The 18,774-nt window shown below is 27.0% G+C and overlaps 2 protein-coding genes across 2 annotated transcripts in view; both read left to right on the top strand.

The window, feature by feature from the left end:
- Window positions 1-1,711: 1,711 nt before the first annotated feature.
- Window positions 1,712-5,066, top strand: LOC119679620 (aspartate--tRNA ligase, cytoplasmic-like). Its single transcript, XM_038092078.1, has 7 exons — window positions 1,712-1,812; window positions 2,261-2,389; window positions 2,464-2,780; window positions 2,840-3,017; window positions 3,078-3,306; window positions 4,048-4,665; window positions 4,724-5,066. The coding sequence occupies exons 2-7, from the start codon at window positions 2,276-2,278 to the stop codon at window positions 4,885-4,887; spliced, it is 1,620 nt and encodes a 539-aa protein (XP_037948006.1). The 5' UTR covers window positions 1,712-1,812; window positions 2,261-2,275; the 3' UTR covers window positions 4,888-5,066.
- A 13,152-nt stretch (window positions 5,067-18,218) lies between these two features.
- Window positions 18,219-18,774, top strand: part of LOC119679623 (protein vestigial) — a 28,291-nt gene continuing 27,735 nt past the window's right edge. The window contains exon 1 of the mRNA XM_038092082.1: window positions 18,219-18,381. Within this exon, the coding sequence (XP_037948010.1) occupies window positions 18,286-18,381 (96 nt within the window). The 5' untranslated portion in view covers window positions 18,219-18,285. The remainder of the gene's footprint in view (window positions 18,382-18,774) is intronic.

Genomic DNA, 18,774 nt, shown 5'->3' with positions numbered 1-18,774 from the left:
GTGTATGTTGTGTACAATATGATATATAAAAAATGTAAACACTTAAAATTAATTAATTTAAATAAAAGAAAACAAAATGAAGATTAAAAGGGCGATGGTAAGCATTTTTATCTTATATACTTAAATTAATTAATTTATTTATGTATTTGAAATTATACTGGTAAATGAAATCCTCATATGATTTTAACGGATACAAGGTAAAGCATTAAAAAAGCATAAGCAACATAAACATATGCTCTAAATTTATTTTATAACTAAAATGAATTATTCAGAATTAATCAGTTTGTTAAGGTGCGCTGATTCTGAGCTTCACATTTGGCAGGATCCGAGTTCGATTCCTGGTACTTGCAGTGTCAAAAATAATTATTTACGAATAATTAAATACAAGAATTATTTCCAAGACCACTAATGATGAGTATTTGGCAATACTTGAAACAGCTGTATGGTCAGCCAAAAATTCAATTAATTAAAATAATATAAAAAATAAAATTTTTGTTGTTGTATTTCACTACTGTTCGAAAAAACCTCAAAATGAATTAAGTTAATGGGTCACTGTGTTATATTTTCAATAATAATTTTAATAACTTCAAGACATGATCAATTTTTTTACCCGTATAAAACAGTTATTTTAAAATAATTAGCTTCAAATGTTCAAACGTTTACATTCTTGTTTCGGGTTTTTCATTTTAACAGTCTTTGTTTTTATTATCTTTTTATTTGTTTACGTTTAAGTCATATAGGTATATAAAACAGCATAATTGGTTTGTAGATTAAATAAAATAAAGAGAAAAAGAAAAAACAAACCGTATTTTTTGTAATTGCATAATATTAATGCCATATTTAACCCATTATGTAACAGGCAATTTCAGACTTGAAATTTTACGGTGAAGTTTCTGTAGTAAATGGGCCTATTTACACTATCATGAACGTGAACTTGAAAACCGGTTACTGATAGATGAGAGAGGGAAGGGAGTGTGATGTGAATTCATGAATTTCACGCAATGAAATTTGCTGCGTTTCTTCAGCTTGACACGCATACATAAGCAATGTTATGTTTGTGTTTACCTTTTAATGCTGAATAGTATCAATTTCTGTGCATCACTAACCATAAGCATTTTATACGTTTACACAAAACAAAACAAATTTCACGCTCATGAGAGTTTATGATAGTGTAAACTGAACTGACAGTTCATGTTGTCGTCAAGTTCATCTCACGTTCATGATAGTGTAAATAGGCTCAATAGTAAAATAAAACAAGTTTAAGCAAATGAGAAAAGTTTAATATTTATTTGAAAGTTTAATTTAATAATTTATTTAAAACTAGAAGTGTGTGGTGTTTCACACGGTGATCCGAAATGGGTTAAACTGACTATAATAAAATGCCGATTTAACAATCATAACTGAAGTCATAAAACTGACAAGCATGAATTCGGTCAGTACAGATAAAGTCTTAAGCATGACTGAAGTCAATATTAAGACTTTAGTGAATTCATGTATTGAAATAATATACACTAATTATAGACGTCTTTAATATTATTAACAGATGGTCTTTCGATATTATGATCTTCATGTTAAATTTTATGTATAACTATTTACTTAATTGAATTGAAAATTAAAAAATTTCATTTTATAAGTACCCAAATTTTTTTACTTTCAGTCAAACACTCATACATGTATTAAAAAGTCTTACATCTGTTTCTCAACACTGGTTGACACGTCAAGTTGTACGCGGCTCCCCTACAATTGCAGTTCTTTTGTATGGTGCATTTCTGGAAATAGTTTAACACGGACAGAAATAGGAATTTAATTCAGGTGAAGAATATTTAAAGTGAATTAAAAATAGTTTCGAAGAAAACATAAGATACAAATTTATAGAAGTCTAACACTATTTGGCATTGTGTAAAAAACTGAATACATGTGACTCAGGTTATGTGAGTGCATTATGCACACAGTTAAATAAAGTAAATTACGTAGGTGTTCTTCGCAATAAGGAAGAATTTTACGAGTATAGATGACAATTATTGAAAATTATTTTAAACCATGTAAAATATAATAAAAAAGGAAGAATAAAAGTAAATTAATAAATACATGACGCAATAAGTACTTTTAAAGTGAAACATGTTTCTCTCTTCTCACCCCACTTTGGTCACTCAAACCGGCAAGCACTTTATCAGCACGAGCTTGTTGCTTTATTTGATTGTTTTTGTGTGCGATAAAAATTCTTTAATAATAATAAATTGTTTAAATTATTTTTTAAAAGGTTAAACTTGGCACTATGGTGAAAGATAAGGAAAATATTGAAGTCGACTCTGTTGCTGTAGCAGAGCAAGAACAAACTTCAAAAAAGGCAGCGAAAAAGCAAGCGAAAGAAGCTTTAAAAGCAGCAAAGGTAAATATATAAAATATTTAAATAAAACTAAATCATTGTTCAAAGAATATTCATTTAAAATAATTTTTTTTTAGAAAGCAGAGCATAAGGCCGCCGGTAAAGGAAATGATAATGCAGAAGGTGAATCAGTTGAAGATTGTGCTGTTGGCAGATATGGCATTTCTGAAATGATACAATCTAAAAATAAACTAGAAGAAAGACAATTCGTGTTAGTACAAAATCTTAGTGAGCATATTGGCAAGGATTTGGTGTGGGTTCGAGGTCGTGTACATACTTCAAGATCTAAAGGAAAACAATGCTTTTTGATACTACGCCAGCAGAGCAGCACTGTGCAATGTATAGTTGCTGTTGGAGACATTATTTCCAAACAAATGGTCAAATTTGCTGGAAAGTAAGTTAAAAAATTTTAATATATTATGAATATGATTTTAAATTTGATACTAATTACAGTATTCATAAAGAGAGCATAATTGATATTCAAGCGAAAGCGGTAGCTGTACCTAACAAAATCGAAGCATGTACTGAGCAAAATTTGGAACTGAGTATAGAACAAATATTTGTTATTTCTCAAGCCAAGGCTCAGCTTCCGTTACAAATTGAAGATGCATCACGACCTGATACCAGTGAGGTAGTAAAATTGAATAAATATTTATGTAATAAGTTAGTAATTTTACAATATGATTTCCAGGATACTGATGGTCTGAATATACGTGTCAATCAAGATACTCGCTTGGATAACAGAGTATTGGACTTAAGAACACCAGCGAACCAAGCGATATTTCGTTTAGAAGCCGGTGTGTGTAGACTGTTTCGTGATATTTTAACCGATAAAGGTTTCACAGAAATTCATACTCCGAAAATTATATCTGCTGCTAGTGAAGGTGGTGCAAACGTCTTTACTGTCAGCTATTTCAAAGGTGAGTAAATTATTAAATCTTCATTTATTCTTTGTATATATAGTATTATTCTTATGGAAATAGTTCGAGGTTTTAAAATAAGTTTGAGTACCTAGATATTAGAGATAAGTTAATATAGTTCAAACTATTCGGGTAGATAATTTTTGTATACTATCCGTAGATCCGTTCCAACTATCCGGATGTGTAAAATTTTGGGCTTGTTATATTACTTATGCGTTAGTTTTAAAACTGAATAAGTCATAATTCTTACAGGATCATAAGCATTTATATAAAGTATGAACACTTCCGCTTTTTTGGAATTAATTTACAGGATTCTAATATATTACAAATTATATCAAACAGACACATAAGCAGTTTTTAATTTAAGCAAGCCATGCAATAATATTGTTTTAAATATCCGCATTATCTGAACTATTCGAACTTTTTCAATATTCTAACTATTTAATGCAAATTGAAACTAATTGGTGCAGTTCCATTTCATATATGTTTTCCTAAATATTTATGATTTCATCTTTATCATCTTTATATATTTTGGAATATAATTTGTTTAAATATTTTATTTGAGCTTTTCGTAGCTGCGAATATTTTGATATCTAAGTACGTTTTTGATACAATATTTTGCTCAAACTCAGAAATCTGCCCGAAGATGTTCGTACAGATGTTCGTCTATCATAAGTGCCTCAAACATCTTAAAGTAATTCGTAAACTATATATTTTCATTAAAATATTAAATTATTGCAGATTCGGCATATTTAGCACAATCGCCTCAATTATACAAGCAAATGGCTATTGCAGCTGATTTCGACAAAGTATACACAGTTGGTGCAGTTTTTCGTGCAGAAGATTCAAACACGCATAGACATTTGACTGAATTTGTAGGTCTTGATTTGGAAATGGCTTTTAAATATCATTATCATGAAGTACTCCACACAATTGGTGATACATTTACAGCTATATTCAAAGGTCTACGTGATCGCTATAGTCGTGAAATTGAAGCTGTGGGTCAACAGTACAAGGTGGAGCCATTCAAATTTCTTGAACCACCGCTTATACTTAAGTTTTCTGATGGTGTAGCTATGTTGCGCGAAGCTGGTGTAGAAACTGGCGATGAAGAGGACTTATCAACACCAAATGAGAAATTATTGGGCAGATTAGTAAAAGCTAAATATGATACTGATTTCTATATATTAGATAAATTTCCATTGTCAATTCGACCATTTTACACTATGCCAGATCCAAACAATCCAATTTATTCTAATTCATATGATATGTTTATGCGTGGTGAGGAAATTCTTTCCGGTGCGCAACGTATACACGATCCAGATTACTTGATTGAACGTGCAAAACATCACAATATTGGTAATTTGTTTGATTATTTAATTCATTTATTTGTGTTAATATATATTTTATGTTACAGATACTTCGAAAATTGCTGCGTATATTGAATCGTTCCGTTTCGGTTGTCCTCCACATGCAGGTGGTGGTATTGGTATGGAACGTGTGGTTATGTTGTATTTGGGACTTGACAATATACGCAAAACTTCAATGTTCCCACGTGACCCTAAACGGTTAACGCCCTAAGCTACTTATAAATAAGCAGAATAATAGTGTTCCACAATTTTTAATTTTGTTTTTTAACTTATGATTTGTTTTAATTTGTTTGTAATTACTTTTTTTGTAATGTCTTGATTACTTAATTAGTGTTGTTTAACAACCGATTTAATAAATTTTTTTAGTACTAAATAAAGTCTGCTGAAATATATAGTTAATTTTATTCGATTGTGCATTTTGTTATATATGCATGCATATACAGTTATTAAGTATCTTGACCTTGCGTAAGGTGCTTAAATTGCAATTCAACAATAAATAATAGAATAATTTATATATCTTAACTAATTTAGATATTCGTAGATAGAGCGTGATTTAAATAGTTTTGCAATAGAGAATTTTAAAAATATTAAAATTATGTGCATAAGTCACTGTATACATAGTTTAATAAATTTAATAATACTATAGTTGTGCATACAGAGTCTAATTAAGCGATCTTCTTTGTGAGATGGGTTGACACTGATATCTACTATATCTACTACTAAATGTAAACTGTGAAGTAGTAGAGTGACACAACCTTGACCCAGGTGAGCTTCTATAAAATCCCATCTATCTCTAATCCACTCTTATTTCCAAACATATCCGTTCCGTTTTACACTGCCTTTATGCAAGGGAGATACATCTTATGAGATGAATACATGAGATACATCCTATCTCATGCATTCGTATTTATAATTACTTTCATGTTATCTGCCACATAGGTCTCCATGGGTTATCACAACAGCTACGACCAAATATAAAAAAAGCGTAATTTTTTTAGAAGTTTTTTCTAATATTAATTTGAATTTAGTATAAAAATATCCAAATATTCTTAAGATTCTTATTATGTATTTAATTTATTTGTTTTTGTATTTGTACTTGTAAATATATAAATACAGCTCCTATATACTCATATGTATAAGACAATTTATAGACACATAATATTTCTTGGAGTGAAGTCCAATTAATATTTAACATAACTTTTGATTATTCAGGTATAAAATCTATATTTTTTATATAACTGAAAGGATAAGTATTTTAGTTTCCTCAAAAAGGACCACTATAATAATTTATTAAAAAATTTTGATATATACATCTGAGTGCTTTTTAAATAAGTGTCACAAATGCAGAAAATGATTTCAAAGTCCTCACAATATGAAGGGATTACATGACGAATACAAAGGTTAAGATGTAGATGGGTAATGGATTGAGTGAAGGTTTCGGTTGGAAGGAGAGAAGAGTTTCGGTGTGTGGGATTTAAATGGAAATCCTCCGGGTTCAAGACAGAGAATTTGGTCACTACAATGATTGTGTACGGTGGGGCAGAAGAACAGATATGTGACGTCATGGGGGGTAGAGCTGCAGTTAGAGAACATATTAGGAATAGACGTGTTTAGAACGTATAGCACGAGACTAAATCCTATTTTCAATTGAGGTAGGAAAGATTTTGCTGCACAGGGGACTCGTCATTCTTCCTGAGAGATGTTAGGCGTTTAGGACCTGTTTAGAACCTTGTTCTAGGTCAATATCGGTCTCGAAAAGGATACTGTATCTGTGTGGAGGGCTTTAAATTTACATTTATATTCGATCTCACTATTGTTAGCCTCATTAGAAAAGATGGACACTCAGAATATTGGATTTAGTGGTGGTGATGATCCTAAATTCACCGTTGTTTATGAGCACAGTCAAAGATGCTTTCTTTAGTTCAGAAAGTAAAATGGGTGGCGGAAAATTTAGTTTGTGATAGGTGAAGATTCCATCACCAACGAATGACGTCACATAGGATAGATATGCATTTATTTTGTTACATAATATGGAGTTCGGGAGTTTGGACAATATAAAGGTTAAATAAAATCGGTAAAAGAACGTCGTGCGAAGTACAAAAGCGTACTATGACAATTATTTAAACTCAGACATATGTTTTGGTCGATATACCATAATTTGACAATGATGATATTTAAGTATAAAATATATGATAAACAATAAAAAATAATGCAAAGTACCAATACATGAAATTTCAGTGAATATTATCGTTAGTTCATTGACTGATGTTACAATCTAGAAAGTTTTAATAATAAATCCTAAAAAATGATTAATACAATGGGTATTTGCGATTTTAGTTGTCTCCTAAACTTGATCTTAAATATTAAAGTTTAATCTAAACGTTTTTGAATAATTTTTAAATGATTTTTTCTTAAATTTTTATGTTTAATAATGTTATTGACATAAAATAATATTTTAAAGTATTAATTTGTTTATAAAATTCTAGTAAGTCTAATAATGGGTTTAGTAGGAGTTCTTGGTATATACGAGTCAATCCTTAGATTAGAAATCCAATCCACATCAATATAGCTCGAATTGCAATGAGTTGACATAGACTTTAATAATTAAAATATATTTGTAATATTTGAATATTTGTAAGAGTCTCATAGTGATAATGCGTAAAGCTGTGACAAAGCTATGACCACGCTAAATCTCACAAAGGAAATTGGAATTCAGAAGCATATACCTAAATTGGTCTAAGGATGAGCTAGACTAAATTATTAGAGGTATGTCACTTACTGGTTGAAGTGGTGTAGCAGTTCATAAAAATCGTATAAACATACTTCTATGAGCTTGCACTTAACAAATACTTTTAATTGGATGCGAGGTCAGAAACTTCTCCGATAAATGGAAAGAATTGCTTCATTTAATAAAAAAACCTTTAAATATGTTTATATGAAATAATAAAATGGAATCGAATTAGATAAATAATTTTTTGTCATTACAATACCGTTTTAAAAGTAATTTCAAATAATTTATTTAATGATAAAAAATGAGGGTTTGATATATATTCTTATATCCCAGTGGTAATCTTTACACATATATGATGACATCATTAATTAGACTTAGATATTTATTAGACTTAATAATTATAACATTAATTAGACTTAAGTATTAAAAATATAATAAATTGTGATATTATACTTCTTATGTGTCGTTGTCAATTTTTTTTGCTGTATAATATAGTAGAGTAACTCTTCTTTTACAAGTCATGGCAACCTACTTAGAAAGGTAAGATTGGGCCGCTAATATATTTACATAGCTTAAATTGAGATCAATTAAGGCTATATAATATAAAATATTATAAACCACTTACATATCTATCGAGGATTGGGAGTATTATACCATGTTGCTAGGAGAGGCTAAAAGACTGTAGTATATATCTTTAAATAAACTTTCTTCAAAATTTAAAACAATTTCAATGCTAAAAACTCAATGTGGTACAAATTTTCCAAGTTTTTATTGTTGGCATACTGTGATATAGAATTGGTTGAGAAACTGTGGTAAGAAATAAATAAGCGCAAAAAAATAACTAATAAATCGTAGGTCCTAACTTTATAAGATACTAGCATTTTAACGGCCAAAAAAAAACCAAACATACGCAGAGACCTGGTTAATAAAATCAGATGATGGCAGTAATATGAATGATTTTGAACGGAATATATTACGATGACTTTTGTGGGAGTTCAAAAGTATGTTATTATTAATGTTAAAAACTGCGGTAATTATAACACATAGACCATGTACTAAGTGGACCCAAAAAAAAAAAGAGAAAAAAATTGAAGTGAATGGATATCAAAGCGAAAAATTGGAAGAAAATACTGTAAATGGAATAAAATGATTTCAATAAAAAAAATGACCTGTTTGGAAGACTGGTAACAGTTTCAAGTTATGAGAAACCATTCGTAGATGTTAGTCAATTACACAAATATTAAAACTTTAAATATATTATATTACAATTTCCTCTTAAATGATTCCCTCTTCAATGTGCTCGAACGTCAACGGTGTATGTTTATCCAGTCCATCTTGTTAGGTATCCATATTGTACATTCTGATTTATAATAACCAGATTCTTGAATTTAATTTGATAAACTTTTTAATTTGATGAAATTTTTTTGAACTTATGTAAATATTTATTTATTTATTTATTGCACTTATTTACTGTTTTTGGTTAAAAGTTTTCAAATTTATTTATTTATTTATTAAATATCTTATAAAATTTTCACAATGGTAACACCCAATTTACTTAATTTTTATCTAATTTACGCTACTCGAAATTTTAGTAAATACCAACATTGGCTGTCATACCGATATAATTTACTATTTCCTACAATTTACCATCAATTTACACGAAGTCGCACACGGCCTAATTTGAAAAAATTAGAATTTAATGATGAAGAAAGGTATTGTGTTTTAAAATGATATTCAGGCACGTAACTAGGAAACAGGCTTGTTGAACTGAAGTCCCGTTTAAAATAAGTCGAAACAAATGCAAACATCAATGTTGTTAAATGTCATAATCTGCAATGAATACGAACTGCATATTTTAATGTGGAAGAACATTAAGGATTGATGTTTATACTAAAGTTTTAACATTAATGGAATTAGTTTTCTGTTAATGAAATATCTTCTAAGGTTAGGTAAGGTTCGAGTGGCGCCTTTGTAGATATTTAAGCTCAAATAATGGTAAGTTTTGATATCATCCAATTATGGATACTAACACATGAGGCATAGTAAAATTTTCTCCTTGTCTACAAAGCCATAACCCTGACAAAAGTCTTTGCACTGTAGAACCAGACTCTTAGTATGCCTTCTAAGTATGCAGCGATTACCGGTACCGATACCGTGGTGCTGAGCAGGTTATGCTTTAGTTGAAGCAGTTGATTGTTACGTTTCTTGTTCAGTTTAATTGCAAGTGAGATACCACTAAAGATTCTTTCTGCCTTTCAATTGGCCGCGATGTCTCTGTGTCCGGTTACCCATATGGGCTGTATAACGCACCTAGCTAGTTCGCTACGAAGTACTAACTTAAGAATTTGATTTTTTACCAATCATAACAGTTACCGTCGACAATTAGTTTTCTGTTATTAAAAAAATAAAAATTGTACTAAGAAATGTAATATCCGTGATAGACTGAGTGCGCTTTCTATAACTAAGGGATCAGTCTTTTATGAAAAAATAATCTAGGAAAGTATTTCAAAAATGTTTTATTATTATAAGTTGCACAGCCTCAATTGTGCCAAAGAGGGGCCTATCCCTTACCTGTTGATACGCTACTAGTTACTACGTCATAAGCCACTTTCAAAGCAGTTTTCTGACTACGCGCATGATGATATCTTTAGATGCACAAGTCCTTAGCTTTACCTATCCATATATTTTTACGTTATTCAGTCAGAAATATATGAAAAATTACAGTAAGTGGTGAAAAAAAATAAGCAACAGTGGACATAATAGTTTTGCTTGAATCAAAAATAAATTTGTTTATATTTTCATTAAAAACGCTGAATACTTTTTGCCCAACCCAGAGTTTAGTATTAAAAAAAAATAAAAGTAGTTTCATATAACATAACTTATAAAAAAATGTTTTATAAAATTTTTTTAAATTATATTATGCAATTGCACTAACACTGCCAGTGGCGTAACTACAGGGAAGCAACTGGAAGCAACGCTTTCGGGCCCCCGAATTTAGGGGGCCCCACTATAAATTTTTGTATTCATTGTATTTATTTTTAATAAATTCTCAAAAGTGGGACGAAACGTTTTTTGTTGGATTAACTTCGTAAATTTTAAATTTAAAGTACATAATATGTATGTACTTCAAATAAAATATTAAACCTATTTATAAAATAAAAAAATTTTTCTAAGAAAAATATGTGTCTTAATCGAGAGACTTATATGAAAGCTATATCTAGACTTAAACCCATTTAAAAATAATTTTGTACGTTGTCTTTTGGAAATATCAGTACTGTATACACCAAATTCCATTTGAATACCTTTATTAAAAACGAAGAAATCTCATATCCGATTGTTAAGTTTATATCACAGCTACAAGAAATAGACGTCAAATTTCAATCAAATCAAATGGTGAACAGGGTCGGCTCCCGAAAAGTATGTGTGTAAAGTTTCATTCGAAGAGTTCAAAAGCTGAGAGAGTAGTTTGAACTGAAAAAGTATATATATATTGTACTGATATATATTTAATGGTATTTCCGACGTTTCCTTTAATGCGTTACGAAAATCTTGACAAACCTTATATATCCTTTTCACATTTTTTTGTGTAAAGAGTATAAAAAGAGGGGCCCCTTAGTATGTTGGTAGGGGCCCCTTAGTTAGAATTTGCTTACAGGCCTAAAAAATGTAGTTACGCCACTGAACACTGCATAACTTTTAAAATTAAATTTACTTTAAATTTATATAAGAGCGATTATTAAAAAAAATTAACATTGAATTCTAATAACATCACTTATAGCAATGTTAAAAAATTAGTTCTAATTGGTTTTGATAATCTATTGATTATTATCGATACGGCATTATTTCTTAAATAAAATAACTCAAATAAAAATTCAAAATCCGCCGCTGTGTTTTTCACTATTTCAAAGCGACATAGTATTGTGTTTATGTATTTATTATTTTCTACACTTTTCACAACATAAGTGCAATAAATTGAAGTGTACATATGTAGTTTCCTTACCATTCCCATTATTATTTAACAATGAAAGCCAGTGCTAATTAAATCATAAATTAAAACATAAATTTTTCTTATCAGTATATTATTTTTGTATAGTGGAGGTCATGCCGAAAAGTGCAAACAACAAACGTTTTTCTTTGTTAAATTATCGAAATCAAAACAAAATTTTGTTAACAAAATTGCATTACACCATTTTCTTTTTAAAATTATTTTCAACATTGTTTGTTCCTTTGCTTTCAAACAGCAAGGCGGAGATTTTGTATTACGCATGTTCAACCAATCCTCATAATTAATTTTATTGTCAGTATTGTTATCTCTGTTTAACCTACAGGAAAATGATGTGTTCCGCATTTAAAAAAAAATGGAAACTTTTATTTGCTTTTGTATTTGTTGAATGCAACAAACACAAAATAAAAGTTTTTGTGAAAACGGCTTATGCAGTCGTATTCACACACTGGGTCAGAGTGGTAATTAAAACATTTCTTGGGGTTTCTATCAGAATGTCATTTTACGTGAATGTGTGTGAATCGCAGCGGATTATCATCACCGAAATTTCACATAAACGTTCTCGTGTCGTGTGTGCTTAAAACGAAAATATTTTTGGAATTCAAAATTTTCGCTTTAGATTTAGCAAAAATTATTTTTATGCTATTGTCGGATCAAATAAAATATTTAAAATATTTTTGCTAAATTCCTAAATTAAAATTCACTTATTTATATCCGGCAAAATTAGTATCCGGCGGTATAGTTTTGTGTTGTTATTGTTTTTATTTTTATAAATAATATTTATATATTATTTACGATTTGCGTAATTAATGATTTAAAAAATTTTTTTTAACTGATTTTAATAATAAAATATTATTTTGTTAAAGTGAATTAATATAATTAATTGAAATATTGTAGGTATATAAGTGCGTAAAAAAATAAAATAATATTAATTGACCACAAAATTGTATATATAACATAATATATTGGATATTTTAATTTATATCTTACGGATATAAGCTGAACAAAATGGATTTATAAATAAGCTTTAATAAAAGTGAGTATATTTATAATTTTGTTTTTAATCCAAAAAAATCACGAACCAAAAAATTATTAAAAAAAAAAAATGCAGAGTGAAAAAAATGCTCGCAACAAGAATTATTAAATTTAATTTCTTGTAAATGTGAAATAAATGATGCTAATTTAATAAAGAAAATAATAAAAAAAAATGTTGGTTTTTCTTTTTGATAATAATTTCCATCGTAATATATTATTTTTATTTTGAAAAAAAAAATGCAGAGTGTAAAAATCGCAACAAGAATTATTAAATTTAATTTCTTGTAAATGTGAAATAAATGATGCTAATTTAATAAAGAATTTAATAAAAAAAAATGTTTGTTTTTCTTTTTGAAAATAATTTTCATCGTAATATATTATTTTTAATTTGACTTAAAATTGCATGCAATTAATTGTTGTTTAATTTCTTTAACTACAAGCAGATTAATAATTTAATAATTTTTTAACTGTGTTGAAAAACTTTGTTGAGGTGAATATTTCTGTTTTAGTTTAATATCTGAAGATAAGAATTTGTTTCAGAATGTAATTGCTGTTTTCAATACAAGCTACAAAAACTTTATTTTATAAAATTTAAACAAATTTTTTAAATATATGCTTTTAATAATTAAATTAATATTGTGGTGTATTAAGCTTATTAATAAATTCCTTATTCAAGTGTTATACATCAATAAACAAGTACAGGTTACTACATTTTGGTGTTAAGTTTTTAAAACTGTTATTTTTCTCTATATTTATATGTATGTTTTATCCACCATTATACATTTTAATATGTTGATGGGTATTTTAATATAAAATTGGCAGTTTCCTGTAAACGACTTTAAATTAAAGTGAGATATTGAAAATTAAATAAAGCTTAGCGTGAAATAATTTAAGCTCTTTTTATCAATTTTTATTTACAAAAATAGTTGAAATTAATTGTTCAATTAGTCTTCAACACCACAATATTAATTAATTTTTTATTAATTTTATTTAATATGTTTTATATATGTTATTAAAAACATTTTATTACATCTTTTAAAATTGACTTCAAGTTTTTTAAACTATTCACTTTTTATATAATAGATAATAAAAACAATAATACTGCCAATAAAATAATATAAATATTTTTTATAAAAAAATATTTTTTTTTGCAAATATAAAACTGATAAAACATCAGTCAATAAATGCTTCTTTTTTCGTTAAACAAATTATCGAGACATTCAAAGTATTTTAATATAAAATATATTTTAAATTTAAAAATCAGGTTTTATAAAAAAGTGAAATTGGCATATATGAAAAACATTTTCTTTCACAAAAACATCATTTTTTTTTATTAAGTTTCTTTGAAAAGTAATTAATTGTGACTTTAGCGCTTTTTAAGTCTTGGATGCATTTCTGGGAATCAAATTGATGGAATTCTTAAAGTTTATGTACATATATATTTATAAATTCCGGTTGAAGTTTCCTTTTTTAATAACTGATTTCAGATGATACATTTCATCTACTTATGGTTAAAATTGTTTAATATTAAAAAAGTAATTATGATGACATATAGAAAACAACATATAAATATATTTAATATGAAAAAAGCTAAATATTTGATATATGTGTATCGGTAAATCTTACATTATTTTACAATAATTAAACATAAATATGTAATATAAAAAAAATATAATTTTGTAATTTTTGTAATTTTTAGTGGAAGTATTTATTATTATTTTTGTAAAAAAAAAATAAAACTGATTAATGAAACATATAATACATTAAAAATAACTAACAAATAGTTGTTCCTAACGCAATGATAATTACATGTAAATGGTTTTTATATATTTTTAAAAAGCAATAAGCGAATAATTGAGATATCCGATTCCCAAGATAAGAAGTGTACTTATCTAAAATATATTCATAAAACTTCTTTCATAATTAAACTTTTAAACGAAGTACAATGCGTGTAAAACTGAAAGCTTTATTAATATTAATAAATAATAATATTATTGAAATATTAATAATAATATTTCTGAAACATCAGTACAATTTAATTAAAAATTTTGTTAAATTTAATATTTATTATTTTGTAATTAAAATATATTGCATTTTTAAAATATAATACTAAAATAATGTCAATATTGTTATGGTTTCAGTTAAATAAATTATTGCAAATTCAACTAAATAAAAGTTTTAATCTGTTAATTAAATTGAGTATATATTACTCTAAATATCAGATATTATTATTATAAAGAGCTATGGTATTTTACTAGTTTGTCCCAGAAATAAAATTTTAAAAATGTTATGTGCACATAACATCGTTTATCATTATCGAAATTGCTTCGTTTAAATATTTTACTTTAATTAACTAAAAATAATTACTATTCAAATAAATTTGATTAATTGAATTAAAAAAATAATTGGATTTATTTAAGGTTTATTGCAAGTGAAGTAATTTACAATTAAAAATTATTTAATTTAATTCACAAGATTGTATTTGTGTGTATTTGATAATTACTTCTATGTTATAATGATATACTTTATTAGAGTCTTTATTAGGTCAATCAGAGTGGAGCGGATATTAAATCGAAAATTATATTTTTACATATGTATATTCATTATTAATACAATATGACCGTTTAATAAGATAAACATTTTTTTTTAAATAAGTTCAATTATCTGAAATCTCCACCTCAGAAAATTTATTTAAACCATAATTCTGTTTTTAATTAACTTGCGGATAGTAAACTAAATTATTTATTATATAAATAATTATTTATTTACTTAACTAAACTTCGATAAGTTCGATTATCAAATTATATAAATAATTATTTATTCACTTAACATCGATTATCAAATTATATAAATAATTATTTATTAACACAATAAACACAAAGTAAAAAAATTAAATGTTGCAAATACAGTTTCTTAATAGGTACAATTCATTGCATTCAAAGTATACAAAAATAAATTACTAAAGTCCATGATATGTATTAAGTTAACATAATTGAATAAATCATATATATAATACATATAATTTGTATAATATTATTGTTTTTGAACATAACCATTGTTTGTACCGATATCAAAAAGATAGTTTGATAAAATGTGTATAGAAAGAATGACAAGTCTAAGAACATTTTATCCTAATTACTATTATGTATTAGAATTGTGGTTGACTCCCCGTGGTACATAAGAGGAGCGAATATACATAGAGATCTGAGAATCGATTCAGTCGAAAAATATATTAAAGATCGTGCACTGAAACTGTTCAACATAATTGACAGTCACAATAACCTAACACTCAAGAACCTAAAAACACAGAGTTTCGCTAAACCTAAACACAGGCAGATACAAAGACATTAGATCCATCAATTCATAAAGGTCAACAATGCAAGTAGAAATCTTATTTCCTTCCGAACAGAGTTAATGTTAGGTACATCTATTTTGTTAAGATTATGGCACAGGTTAAGATATCATGTTAGGTAATCATCCAGCAACGATAGCTATGGGGTTATAACAGCGACTTCGGGAGCTTAATTGTTCCTATTTTGGACACAATATTTTTTTAAGCACCTCAAAAACATAATATGTTAAAATATTTATATAATAATAATTATTAATTTGAAATGTTTAACCCAGATATCGATTGAAACATATATGGAAATTATCCAACAAATTTTTTTCTTCTTTATGGAGTGCTGCACCAGCATGATAGATCCATCTTGGCATTGAAGTACCTTAAATAGCAAATAGCAAATTTGATCGATTGTTTTATAATCGCTAATCATAGTTTGAATTGTGAATAATTAATCCACAAAGCAGTATACGTTGATGGATTTTTGCATTATACCTAGCAAGACCAGATATTTATTAAAGCATTATCCGGTTTTAAATAGCCTGTTACTGTAACATTTTATAAAAGTCACAAGTAAAACTTTTAATAGGACAATGCTTTTATATTTTTGAGTTAATTTTATCGGTAATATATATATATCGGTAATATTATTGGTAATATTGTTTTAGTATTATTTTTGTTATTATAACTTTATTATATTTATTATATTTTTGTCAGGATCTTTGGAAAGTCACACATAAGTTTCCATTGAATTTTATTAAATGAGAACTCCATTCAGTTCTTTCTATAAAATCGTTGCACGTCGCTTTTAATTTCTTTCTTTAATATGTTAAGGGAATATAAAGGATTTTCCACTAATTTGGGGATTATAATTATTATAATTATTTATTACTTGCTGTGAATTGTGGCTGTTGTTGATTTATTAGATATTAAGTTGTATTTCTTTTACTGCATTATAAATGCATTATAAATGTTTTGGTGTGATTTTCGCTAATAGCTCTTAGATAAAAATTAGAAGAGGATTGCCTTCATAGTTGTCAAGCAATTGTGCTCCAAAACTGCACTTAAAATTGTCGCTTTCCGATTTTTAAATAAATTACTATAATTCCTTAATGTTATATATATATATATAGATATAGGTATATCTTGAATTTAATATCATTATTTATAATATAATTTCATTAACAAAGTAAATACTTATTGAAAATGTAGTGTTTGAAATATGGGAGACAGTTTCTTAGAAAAATTTACCAATTATTTTTCGTATGTATATAAAAGTAATGTAATAATCTGTTTACACTTATAATTGTAGAACCTTAATGCATGTTTTTGTATGGATTTTGTATAAAAAATCCGACTTATTGTTGTATATTTACCGAATTAATTGCGTTAGTGTAAACGTACCGTGAGTTTTTATAAAATTTCATACACATATAGTATGTAGTTATTTAGTTTCACTGAAGCTATAGATTAGTTATTTGTCAATAACATATTACCACAAAAATGTTCATATGAATAATATTGAAAAACTTAATAAAAAAGATATATTAATAGCTAATATTTTATGGCATTTTCGCACAACTGTGCAAAAAAAAAACTTTGGTTTTATTTTTAATATTTTGTATAATATATATCTGCGTAAAAGGAAGGATTGGGCTTTCTTTGTGAAAACGCATAAAATATAGATACAATATATAAACCGTAATAAATAAAACAATATAAGGTCAAATGTGTACAGCTTACATACCTTCAAAAAAAGGTGAATATAAGTCGATTTTCTCTTGAAATGTTGCCTCTGATATTATCAATTTGTATATGTTAAAGTATATGTATTATTTCTTGTGAAATAAATAAAATATTGGTTCTTTAAAATCTCAAAAAAAAATAACAATAATATATTAATATAAGTGAGTTCATTTAATATATAAATACTTTTTTCTTTTTCAGATCAGAACTTGTGGAACCCTTGCTGCGATGGTGTATGATTATGTATGAAAGTGTTTTAAATTAATAAAAAAAAGTGATTTCAACTTAAAAACCTAAAAATTACAGTTAAGCATTATTAATAAAAAAAAAGTATTTAAGTTAATATAAAAATTAAATATAATAGCAGTAATAACAATACATAATTGGAGCATAATAATAGAAACATAAAAGTATATGAAATTGGCCATTGTTCCGCCATTGTTACGGGACTGAACTGAGCAATCGTGAAGACAAGCGAATAAACGCATTTATTCGGTGATTTTAACAAACGTAAATAATATTAAATTAATTAAAAAAAAAAAACGTGATTTTTTGTGAATATTTTTTACCAAAAACATTGTGGTTATAAATAAATGCTTTATGATATATGTGCATAAAAATAATATACGAGTATAAATTATTTGTTTATCTAAAAATCGTTTTAGATATACGTATGTACTAAATTAGCTAAAATATTTACGTATAGAGAAACTCTGATTAAAAATCAGAATTCGTAATTCGGATTTCGAGGATGGCAGTGTCCTGCCCAGAAGTAATGTACGGTGCTTATTATCCATATTTGTATGGCCGCGCTGGACCAAGTCGTTCATTTTATCAATATGATAGAGTGAGTTGTAAAGCTTAATTTTTCTTTTATTTAAAATATAATAAAATGATATTCATTAAAATTAAATACATATAGTGTAATAACATATAAATTAAATCCAAAACTAAAAAAATGAAATTAAAATAGGGAGGATAGTAAAAAATGAGCCAATAGAAAAGTACTTTAAAATAGTAAAATTCATGATTTAGAAATATAATTAACTGTAGATAAAAATTAAAATATCGGGAAAGATAAAATGAGTGTTATATATTTATAACTTTTCTCTCAGAGTGTAATTGTGTCATATGATAATGGAATTTTTGTTGAAACTACTGTAATCAACTTTTTTTCTATGGTTCGTTTAGAGTTGGGATAAAATCAGCGTTGCCCAAGGTCCTCACAAGAAAATTTATT

The sequence above is a fragment of the Teleopsis dalmanni genome, chromosome 2, assembly GCF_002237135.1.
Source record: "Teleopsis dalmanni isolate 2A chromosome 2, ASM223713v2, whole genome shotgun sequence".
Classification (NCBI taxonomy): Eukaryota; Metazoa; Arthropoda; class Insecta; order Diptera; family Diopsidae; genus Teleopsis; species Teleopsis dalmanni.
The sequence above is the reverse complement of the archived record's forward strand: the minus strand, read 5'-3'. Positions and strand labels throughout refer to the sequence as shown.